The 12,114-nt window shown below is 35.7% G+C and overlaps 1 protein-coding gene across 1 annotated transcript; it reads left to right on the top strand.

Annotated features, from left to right (window-relative positions):
- The first annotated feature begins 5,148 nt into the window (after positions 1 to 5,148).
- On the top strand, positions 5,149 to 11,519 carry LOC127801862 (sm-like protein LSM7). Its single transcript, XM_052337350.1, has 6 exons — positions 5,149 to 5,314; positions 5,667 to 5,764; positions 7,006 to 7,087; positions 7,875 to 7,946; positions 10,440 to 10,492; positions 11,195 to 11,519. The coding sequence occupies exons 2-6, from the start codon at positions 5,762 to 5,764 to the stop codon at positions 11,282 to 11,284; spliced, it is 300 nt and encodes a 99-aa protein (XP_052193310.1). The 5' UTR covers positions 5,149 to 5,314; positions 5,667 to 5,761; the 3' UTR covers positions 11,285 to 11,519.
- Positions 11,520 to 12,114: the final 595 nt, after the last annotated feature.

Here is a 12,114-nt window from a genome sequence, read left to right as displayed (position 1 = left end):
AATAGAATGTAAATAAAAATATTTTAATTTTTTAACCCATATTATGTAAACATGTACTCTCAATAATTTTCTTTTCCCCACTCACGCTAGTCTCTATACCCATTATATTATATATATTGGTAGGTGAAAAAATGACACATTCCTACTTATCAAGCACTTTATATTTGGGGAAATGATAATTTTATTAAAAAATAAATAAATTTTAAATTTTAATAAAATATATATATATATATTTGCTAATGGTAGAAAAAATTCAAAAAGAATCTATTTAAACTTTGTACTAAATTATAGTGTGTAATCTTAATTAATAGTAATTTGAATAATGGAAAATAAATATTGTTTGAGAAGTAAATAAAATGAGAGATGGATAAGATCAAGTGGACGTGAATGTCTTTACTCTGCAATGCATTGTGCCTGTTCCCTGTGCCCATGTGCCTTTGCATGTTCCCAATCAGAGTGAGCCTGCGCGTCAGTGCGCACAATAGCCCAATGGAAGGATTTTGTGACTTTGTGGGCAGAAATTTCGAGAACAAATTACTCTTATTTTTTTAATTTAAATAAGTTTTTTAAGTTTTTTTTTTTTAAAAAATCCCTTACCTGTTAAGTCAAAATCCCCCTGAATTTTCAATGAAACCCTTATTTTAGTTTTTCATAATTCACATTCAAAATATTGATCAAAAAAATAAAATATACAAAATATTTCAAACAAAAATAGTTTCTATTATATTTGTTAAATTTATTTAATGATCCTCGAAAAATAAGTTACTTGATTTCTTATTTGAAATCTTTTAGATAAATTTATCTTTTCTTTTCTAAATAAATTTATCTTGAACTTTATAAATAAAAAACAATTATCCATCTGTTCTCTAGTGTAACACCCGAGAATAATTTTGAGGATAAAAATGATATTTGATAAAGGGCATAATTGGAATTTTAGAAAAAATAAGACTATAGGGTACACTAACACAGTTTTGGACGACCGAATTAATCAGAGGGAGTACCTCGGACCCTAGATAGCCAAGGAAAATGGTATAGTATCGACGGGCAATTAAAATTATGATTTTTAGTGATAAAAGAAATGAGATCGGGAACAGTTTTCGGTACAGCAAAAATACAGCTGCCAATTAGGTCGTATTATCGAATTGCTGTAAACAACGTCCAAAAAGTCAACGGAGAGTGCCAAGGACTAGTATTCGATGTATAGAACAACCCTTAAGTGGTTTCAGGTTGAATCGAGTAGATTTAAGGTCAAATAAATCAATCGGGCCTAAGTGTAATTTTCTAAAAATACCCGAGGGAGGTCTAAACGGCAATTTTTCAAAAGTTTCAAGAGAGAAATGAAAATTACTAATCTTGAGGGTCTTAGTGAGGATGTTAGAAAGACTAGGGGCTTAAGGGTAAGGGCCAAAATGCAAAAGAAAAATTTCGGGGGGGGGCTAAAGTGTAATTTTCAAAAATTTCGCACACACATGGCAGCCTGGCCGCGAGTTTTGGCCGAAAAATCTGGCCATTTGGCAGCCAAATCTTGTCAAGGGATGGCCGAGGACAGTCCTAGTGGCGTGAAGGGGAAGAAATGGCCGAAAATCGGCCACGTGGGGTCGTTTTTGCCTATAAATACCGAAAGTATTCGGCCAAGAATGAAGCACCAAATCGAGCTCATTTTTGAATGATTTTTGGAGCTTTGATAGAGGGCTTTTGGTCTCTAGGCATCAAGTATCATTTTGGGAGTATTTTGAAGCATTTTGGTGAACGTTTGAGGGGGTTTCGAGTTTGGCCGAGGGTTTGAGGCGGTCCGCCTTCCGCCGCCTGCAACTGACCATTTGGGCCGTTTTCCGGTGGCCTTTCGGCCTGATTTTTGTGGCATCGTGATCGACTAATCGAGGGCTTTCGGAGGGTTCCAGTTTCATGGTGATCGGAGCAACCTTCGGCGGTCGGCTAGAGGTTGAAGACGGTGGCGCGTGACTGCCACGCGCCAGCAAATTTTGTCCAGCCACTCGCCAAGCGCGCGAGGGCGCGTGAGCAAGGGTATTCTGATAATTTCAACTCCAGTATTTTTAATTAATTATTTTAAGAATTATGGTGTTGAAATATTTGGAAAAATAGTTGAGAAAATAATTATTTTGGAATTATCGAGGTGAAAAATGGGAGAAAATAAAGAAAATAGTGAAATAATTGAGGAAAATGGATTTTAATGTTTCCTTTATTAATTATGGTGCTTAGGAATTGTTGTGGTTCGAGATTAATTGTAAATTCAAGTGTCTGTGATTTGGCACGCATAACGAGGTTGTGCACGAGGATCGAGGCAGTTCGAATCCGTCAAGGTGAGTGTTCGCCCCCAACTTTGTTTTGACTTGAGAGTGGTTCTACCCGAAAAGACTTTAAGTGACATGTCAATGGTTTACTGTGAATGTTCATCCCTATGGCTTGGTTTATTATAGTTGTCCAAACAGTTATTTACACATGCATTGAATTTCGTACGGTAAATTGCATATATTGAGATGTTGATTTTTATGCATGTTATGATTTTTCGGCATTGGCTTGTTTTGTGTCGTCCATGTGGGGCGTGGGTTGGTAACCTGTGACGTAGCCCAGAGTGACAGCACTCGGGATGCGTACCTAGGATTAATGCTAGGTGACCCACTTGGGACGGGGCTGAGACGGACTTCACCCTACGGGACCCAAGTGGCGGGGCTGAGAGTGGACACCACCCCGGTTGTTGGCTCAAGTGGCGGGGCTGCGAGTGGACACCACCCTAGGATTCTTTGAGCAATAGCATTAATGCCGAGGTGACGTCGATTCCGAGGATAGTGCTAATGTGACACTTTTGGGGCTAGGGTTGTATTGGGTTTTGGAATGCTTTTGAGTTGGAGCGTAAAGCCTAACAATGACAATGGGGTGATTCCCGGGTTCATGTGTCGAGGTTGTCCCTCTTAAGCATGATTGTGTTTGCCAATGGGCCGATGGGATCGTGTCGCCTTTAGAGAGATTGCATTTTCCCCGGTTAGGGTTAAGTGCCATGTGGGATTCTCTTAGGCTGGCGTATGTCGGGACTTATTGGTTTATATATGATTTTGCATATCTGCATGAAAAGGTTTTGAACTCTCACTTAGATGATTCAGCATTTAATTTGGACTATGTCCCTGGAATATTCAACATTCCAGGTGAATGCAGTGGCGCCAAGGGAAAGAATGTCATCGAGATGTAGCTGCTATGATTAGTTTTTCATAGGTTTTGTCTATAAATACGATGTTCAGAGGTTATGTAATATTTTGATATTTTCATGTGAAACATCAATTCGGTTATTATCTGTAAAGGAAATTGTCAGTTATATATCATTGAGGTTTCGATCTTGCTTCCGCTGATGTGATTGATATTACTTGTCTTAGTCTATTAATATGCTAAGAAGGTACGATCGGGATTGTCGGGAAATGATTATGTCGAGGGTATGTATATCGAGGGACTTATGTTGTGTGTTTGATGTTAAAAATATATATATATATATTCCCGAAATCTCGAGTTAACGCTCGCTTGGGAAAAGTGGGGCGTTACATTTGGTATTAGAGCGAATTAGCAAAAAACCCCGATTGGAGACTCAGGGGTACTAGTGGAAATAGAGAATGATTGAGTCAGTAACGGTTAGTCTGACGTGACGTAATCTAGCTATCAAGTTAGGTTTGTAAGTAAGTGATATGAATCATTAAGATTCAAGTATTAGAATGATTTGGTATTTATCGAGGATTTGAGTATTAGAATCATTATGGTTCAAGTGTTGATGTTTTCTTTTTCAGATGGAGAGGACTCGAAGAATCCTGGATCTCAATGAGCAATATGAGGAAAACGGTAGTAGCAGTCATCGTGGTCGCTCAGTGAGTCGCGCCACAAGCAGTCGCCATAGTCGCTCTGCGAATTCTGCTACGAGTAATCACCGTAGTCGCTCCACGAATCGTGCCGCGAGCAGTAGACGACAAGAAGAGCAATCAGGTCCTAGTAGACTTGATCAAATAGAGCGAATCCTAGAGGGCGTGCTGACACATGTAACAAGGAACGAGCCACCAAGGCACACCCCCTATGTGCTGGATCAGTATCGCCAGCAAAGACCCCCGGTGTTTAGAGGAAAAGTGGGAAACGACCCCAGTGTAGCCGAGTACTGGATAGAGCAAACTGAGAAGCTGCTTCAACATCTGCAATGCAGTGACGAAGAGAAGGTTAATTGCGCCACCTTCATGCTAGAGGAAGAGGCTGCACGATGGTGGCAATCAGTCCAGGGGGCCCTACAAATGACACCCAGGCGAGCACCGCAGGATCTAAGACCGAGACAAGCTCAGGCAATAACCTGGGAAGCATTCAAAGAAGTTTTCAATGCTAAGTACTTTCCCCAAAGCTGGAAGGAAGAGAGAACTTGGGAATTTATGAATTTAAGGCAGACTGACGAAATGTCAGTAACTCAATATGATGTCAAGTTCACTCAACTGATCAGATACGTGCCTATGTACGAAACGACGAAAGACAGAAGGCGTAGAAATTTGTGAGTGGATTAAAAGTGGACCTACAACAAGCCCTCAGCTCATGTACCATCGACACTTACAACGAGGCGCTGGACAGGGCTCTGACCACCGAGATGAATCTACTGCGAGTAGGATTGATAAGATCTGATGAAAAGAAAAGAGATTTGAAAGGCACATAGCATAAGTCAGGAGGGAATATTATATTATTTATAGAATGATTAAAATAAATTTGTAAAATATTATATTATTTTTATCAAATTATTTGTTAAATTTTTTAGAATACACGGTAAGATATATGTGTTATTTTTTTATTTTTAAAATTTAATATATATTTATCTAGAGAAAAAAAAATAAACATATATTAAAAATATCATATAAGAAATCAAGTGATTTATTTTTTAATAGTCGTTAGATAAGTTTAATAAATATATTAAAAATAATAAAAAAATTAAAATATTTTTTATATTTAGTTTTTATTAATTTATATATTAATTAACCAACATTGCCTTACAAATTATTAGTAGAATGTATCAATTGACTTACACCTGGAACCTTATTATTACTCACAAATGACTCCATTTGATTGATTTGCACATCCATAATTTTACATATTAACGCTGTGTTTTTTGAGACCCAAATTAATTTATCTAGTTCCTTCCAAACACAGCCTCGAGTATAAGGCTGTTCAGGTGTTTGCCCTGCAATCTTCAATTCATTTGGGGACATAGGCGGGAAAGAAGACAGAAAATCAAGCAGCGGTAGGGCGCGCTCCTCAGTGCTCCTCCTTCCTGCCGCCGAACCACCAGCCAGTAAGCTCTCCATCCTCTCTTTCAATTCCCATTATCCGATGCTTCATTTTTCCCTCTATACTACGCGCATCTGTATGCCAAATTTGTACTCAAAATGACTATTCGTTGACCTGAGGGCGTCTTGGTATTGTGAACTTTGGTACTAGATCAGTATGCCGTTTTTTCTGCTGTTTATCAGTTTCTTCAAAATTTTATGTGCTTCCGGCGTACCTGAATGTTTTGTGCCGAGTCTCTAGGGTTTAGTGATTCTGACAAGACTTGGTGTGAAATGGTTAATGGGATATGTATTAATTAGTTGCTTTATCTTTTGTTATGTTTTTAAGTGTTTAAGACCGTGATTTGATGGATGCAGGACTGCAGTTGGAGCCTGCAATTTCAAGATTAGGTCGTGTTTGCGAGGCAATTTTGCTTGGGGATCGAACGAGAGGTTCCCTAACAGTTAGTAAAATGGTAATTCTCTCTCCATTATATTTATCTTATAAATAAATTAAAAACACGTTTCTCTTTGTTAGAAAATCTTTCTTAGAAATTGAACAAGATTTAATGAAATGGAATGGAAACTAGTGGAATAAGTGAAAAATATTTTCTTTGAGTAAGAGATGAAAAGTAATGTAAACGCATTCTCCTTTTACGGGAGAGCATTGGAAATCTATGGCCTGGAAAAATATTAAACAACAAATGCAAATTATTTCCCTTTTAATGGAAAGATAAGAGTTTTATTACGTTGTGGGCATATTTGAACTTTTATAACCTCATTAAGGTTAATGTTGTTAATGAACAAATATAAACCAAAAATAGGGTTTGAAGGGGAATGGATGGAAATTATTTCCATCGATTTCCATTCAATTCCATTATTATTCTCTTCCAGATGGGAGAATCCCATTCCAACCATTTTTATTCTGTCCCACTCTACCAAACACACTGTTATGGGATCAAAGGCATGGGATGGCTTCAGAGTTGGGGAATACTGAATTGAATCTGGGAAGCTGAAAATGCTTCCAAGTCAGGGAATACCAAGTTGAATTATGATCTGGATTTGTCTAATAATAATAACTATCTATTTGTTCTGGCCAATCTAAGTTTGTATATATGCTTGTCTGTTTATATCTGAAAAGTTCAAAAATGTTCAGCTTAATTGAGCAATTCTGGATTATATTGTTGTTCAATTTAAACTTCAGTGAAAGGCATTTGATTTTTCAGAGTCAATAACCTAATGTTAAAACAACAATGGAATATGAACTTTTGAGGATACAAGTATAGCCATTTGACTGACGGGTATCAGATTTTGATTTAGTGGGATGTTGTATGCCTGATTAGCGTGAGGGCAGCTATGTTCCAATAATCAGTTGTTCCAATCAAAGCATTATGTTCAGTTCCACCACACTGGACCTGTACAATCAATAATGAGAAGAACCCTGTAATTCGTTGTCTTTGTTGCTCTTTTTGCCATCATTTGTGGGTGCCCAATTGAATTTTGGTAGCATTTATGTGTGTTCCTTCTTAAAAAAATTTATGTTGGGCATATCTACTGTGTTTTACCAGATATCAACAGAAATGCAATCCCTTTGAATTTTCTTACAATTCAGAGACAATAATCAGGAAATCTGAAGTTAGCCAAAGTATACTTCTAGTTGATGTCATATTCTAAGTATTTATTTGCTGAGATGGTTGCTTGCTCATACTTGTTTCAGTCCAATAGGAAAGAGACTGTTCTGGATTTGGCAAAGTTTGTTGACAAGGGTGTTCAAGTCAAGCTTACTGGTGGAAGACAAGGTTTGTGTCACTCTGCAAATTGTTTTTGTTATTTTCCTGTTGATATTAATATCATTTTGCTAGAAACTTATCATGATTTTTGTAACAACTACATGTCAGTGGAAAAAATAAAGAGGAGAAGGTAAACAAGAATATAGGGCTCTTATACTAGCCTTTTTGTAGTAAATGTGAGGGTGAGGCTGCATCAAGAACGTCCCGCTTTCAACTCTTGAAAAGTGGGGAGCCTCGTGCATTGGGGTGCCATTTTATCAAATTTTAATCCTTTTCCTTAGTGTCTAACATCAGTATGTGTCATTCTTTGTCTTCAGTTTTATATTTCTCTCTTACTTTGCATCATTTTCTCAGTAACTTATCTGGTATATTTTCTTTGCTTTGCTATTCTATACATACTCATGAATTGACATTTGTTTCATGTTGGATAAAATGAGTAAAGGCCGATTCTCCTTGAACTAAATGAAATAGACTTGTTTTCTTCTCCCCAAGCATACTAATGTTGGGACTGATGGTATGTAGGTAATATCTTTGGAGTCAACTCTGAAATTAAATTTGAGGGGTCTAAAATTCCATCCATGGGAAATTGGAATTAACAGATATTATGTGCTTACTTTGTAATTAATAGATAATGTCTCCATCATGGAAATTTCAAGCATTCATCTTATGATATGTTATTGTACACCACATTTCATGGAGTTTCTGCAAGAAAGAATGGCATATTTTAATTCAATGCTAGAACATAAGTAATATTTGTTCCTTAGGACTACTTAAAAGATGCTCTTTTCTATTACAGTAACAGGGACCCTGAAAGGATACGATCAGTTGTTGAACCTCGTCTTGGATGAAGCGATAGAGTTCCTAAGAGGTAACTATCTGATATCTTATTTCTAAGAACTGTCTGTTTGAGCATGCTCATTCATATCCATGTAAACATTTTTTTTTGTCCATCTTAATTTGTTTCTTTTAGTTCTTGTTAATTTCAAAATTTCCTTGTCTACAGAGGTAAGCATGTTCTATTGCATATCTCCTTGAAGGCGACATTTGGATCTCTTACACACTTTTCTAGGTGTCAGTGCACTCTAGTGCTCCCAGGTATGCCTCACGACAACCAAGAGGCATGGTTCCTGGGTCATCAAAAAGAGAAAGAATGCCATCGATCTCTCCCTTTGAAATTAAGTTGTGAATTTGTTTGTAAATGAAGAAAAAGGTCTCATGCACTAAAGATGTTTGTTTGTGTCAATTGTACAATAATGAAGAACATACAGACAAATATTTTGGGAAGCAATATTTTAGGCATAAAAATAAAAATTAATATTATTTTATTAGTTTCTTTATTTTAATTTGTTTCCTAGTTTCTTTTAATTTCTTTTATTTCCTAGAATCCTAATTAGATTGGGATTACCTTTGTAATCTTAATTAGATTATATCAAGGAATCCTAGTTAGAATGAGTCTTTATCTATTAGTTGTCTATAAATAATCTTTTAGTGAAATATTGAAGAACAGACTTTGATGAATAATATTGAATATTGTTATTGGTTTCAAGTAATCGGGATTACTCTTGTTTCTTTAGTTTGGGTTTTGCATCATGTACATTTTGACTTCTTTAAAGAGTTTAATGCAATAAACTGTAGCTCACTTTAACTATTTCGGAAAATGTGGGATAACAATGCAGTAGAGTGCAAAGGCTAAAGATTTCTTTTGACCTGTCACTATAAATTACTTTTGTCTTTGGCTACTGTTTGATGGATTGCTAAATGAGTTACACATATCCTTAGTATCTCGCAGAGTGATTTAAATTTATGTTGGGCGTTTTCAGGTTATTTATCTGTGTATCATCGTAAATTTGTAATTGGTATTTTGGTATTTGAGGGATGGTAATGAGTAGTCGTTACTTGCCTAGGTAAAAATTTCCAATGAGGTGGATGAAAGTGACAAAAAAATCCCCAGATGGGATGGGTATGAGCTCCTCCAATCCATCTTGATTTGCATAAAATTTTAACTAATTTTATATTATTTTTATCTGTGTAATTTTGTTTTTTTTTTCCTGTCAAGATATAAGATTTTTCATCCAAGAAATATTTTTTTAATATTTCTATATTCTCCTTTTGCCAAATTTTTGCCTATGGTATTTTATCAATTATGTTTTTTTTTTAATTTTAATTTTTTGTTTGAATTTTAAGATTATTTTATTTATGAATGTGCTTTTACATTATTTTATTCTTAAAACTTTATTAGTAAATTTAGATGTGAGACATGGTAGGAAAAAACATGATTGATAATATAAAATATTTTTAGGAATAAATTATTTTTGAAATTGTCTTTAAATTTTTATATATATTGATCGGGTAATTGGTATTCCATGGGTCCCCATAACTTGATGGGGATTGGTGGGGAATTAAATATATTATTCTATGGGGATGGGGAGGAAAAAAGGGATGCAGGGACATGGGAAAATCTACCCAATCCATTTATATTCAAGTGTCTTAGTCTAATCTTTTATTGAGCTCAATTATGCAAACTCTCTTGGCTGCTCTCCTAGTCATGTTCTGTTACTTTTCATGTACCATTTTGTTTTTAATTTTTGTTACTCTTTGTGGGTTTCTGAGTTGCAAGTATCGTTTTTTTTTTTGTGCATTTTTTTACTTTTTAGTAATCCTGAGGCTGTGAGATCATCTAGCAACCCGATCAAGTTAATACTGATGAATTTCCCCTTTGCTTTTCAATATGTCTCCTCAGTGATATATCTGATGTCTTCAGCTCTTCATTTGGACACACAAATTGATATTTTCTCTGCTGTAAGTGTGAGGTTTTTTTGACAAAGAGTTGGGAGTTGCTTATGTGTTAGATGGACCTTCTACACAAGCTATAGGGGCTTCTGCATAATTGTGTGACTTTCATATGTTGACTGGCCAATTGACAAAACATGTATGTGGTCACTTTCTTAAATGTTGTCCCTGCATCAATCTGGAAATCTTATAACTCACTTTAAATAGGTTGCCAATGGTGAAATTATCTTTTTAATTTTGCATCATTGTCAGTTTACATAAATTGAGCTTGTCGTATGTTCGTACTTGGAACCTTCGCTGCTTGCCATTGCCTGTATGTGCACTGAACAAGAGGTTATAATAGTGTTTTTATATAGGTCCATGTTGCAACATTTGAACTAATTCCAATCAACGTCAAACTGTTGCTATAATAATTTTTTAAGTTGTTCTTGGTTGTCTTGGATTTCTTTGGTGGATACTATTTTCAGCTTGAGTTTCTAGCTGCACAATTTTTTCAAAGCAACAGTAAATAAAACATTACCTTCTGATTTGAGTGCATGAAGAGTGTTTCTGACTTGTGCGTTTGCTGCAGATCCGGATGATCCTCTGAAGACTACTGATCAAACAAGGCGTCTTGGCTTAATTGTATGTTTTCCATGCGCTTCATTTACATCTCCTTATAGACTGGAAGATAGCATTGGTCGACTGTATGTTAAAATCTTTTTCTTTTTGTTGGAAAATCATTGTTCTAGGATAGTTTGTGATCTCAATTGGAAAATTTCTGAGCAAATTTAGAACAACAGAACTAGTTGTTAATGTTTTCCTATTTTGAAGATTTCCTCTCAAAATTCTGGTCTATATTTTTCCCATTACAGAAGGTTCCCAGATCAATTGCACTCTGATTTATTCCTTTTTATCTTGTGTGTGTGTGAGAATTTACAAGGGTGGTGTTCACATACAAGTAATCGATTATTCTTCTTCATCTCGAGTTATTCCTTAATCTCTTGAGTTATGCCAACTGTTTTAGGTTCTATAAATACATAGATTTTCAATTACAGTTTTGATAGGGTAATTTAAGTTATTGAACGATATAAAATCTTACTGGATTTCAGTAAATATCAAACTGGTGTCCTGCAACTTTATCCACTTTTTGATGTGGGCACATGATTCAAGATAGGTTTTTTTTTAAGTAATGAATCGGTCAGAATAATTTGAATATAAGAAAATAGGGGGAGTATTTATTGCCTATACCATCTATAAGTTGCCATACGTTATTATCATCACATTAGAAAATATAAGTTTTGATATTCAGTAGATTTCTTGTTAAAGTATGTCATCCCATTGCAGGTGTGTCGGGGGACTGCAGTAATGCTTGTATCGCCAACTGATGGAACAGATGAGATTGCTAATCCTTTCCTCCAGCCAGATGGGGCCTAGTTCTCTGGGGTTCTGTTTGTAAGCTCCCCTAACCCTGTTTTACCCTCGTTATTGGTGAGCTTATGAGATCCTTTGATTTGGAATGAATTTTTCGCTTTCTTGCGAACTTGAATGGCGATCTATATGACATCAAATAGTAGTAGATTCTGTATTAAATTGCACGTTTCCCTTAAATGATCTGTTCTGAACTAGCAAAATGGGAGAACGTGAGATGAATTTTTAATTACTTAGCACTTGAATTGAAGCTATTTTTCAAATTGGAATCTTCCACGTCTGCTTGGCACATACCATTTTCCGACATTCTGGAAGAAAATCCAAGCAAGTGCCGACAAAGCTGCACTAGTTTACATTAAGAATAATTTTGTCCCTAATTTTACTGTGATTATTATTAATATGCTGGGGTTAATCAAATGCATCTTAGATGATGGCATAACAGTGAAGCGTGCCTTTTATATTTTTATCCTTCTGATAATTTTGAGCTGATAGTGGCATTTCGTAGTTTTAAATGCAATTTTGGATTCAAGGAAGTTATGAAAGATGACTTGACTTTTTAAATATATATGTATGATTTAAAAGGGTTGAGGAGATAAATGAATGCTTGCTTAATGAAGCTTCAATAAATCGGCCTAGAGAGGATTTTATATGGTATTCACAGATTTGAAAAAAATCACCGACAGAGTTCTAAAAGTCATGTGAAGGGGGCTGCTTTAGACGAAAAAGAAGTGTGGGTTGCTTGTATTCGGGCTAATCGATGAGATAGAAATTATTAAGTAGAAACGTGTGTTAGAATTTTGAAAGAGATATCAAGTCTTTGAATTTCAATCGGATTA

The sequence above is a fragment of the Diospyros lotus genome, chromosome 5 (genome assembly GCF_014633365.1).
Source record: "Diospyros lotus cultivar Yz01 chromosome 5, ASM1463336v1, whole genome shotgun sequence".
Lineage (NCBI taxonomy): Eukaryota > Viridiplantae > Streptophyta > Magnoliopsida > Ericales > Ebenaceae > Diospyros > Diospyros lotus.
Note: the sequence above shows the minus strand (reverse complement) of the source record. Positions and strands in the feature narration are given on the sequence as shown.

Bases quoted from the DNA above. Each gene is read 5' to 3' on its own strand.
- LOC127801862 (XM_052337350.1), top strand. The intron at 7,088-7,874 runs GTTTGTGTCACT...TTTCTATTACAG, and splicing joins GCTTACTGGTGGAAGACAAG to TAACAGGGACCCTGAAAGGA. The intron at 7,947-10,439 runs GTAACTATCTGA...CGTTTGCTGCAG, and splicing joins AGCGATAGAGTTCCTAAGAG to ATCCGGATGATCCTCTGAAG.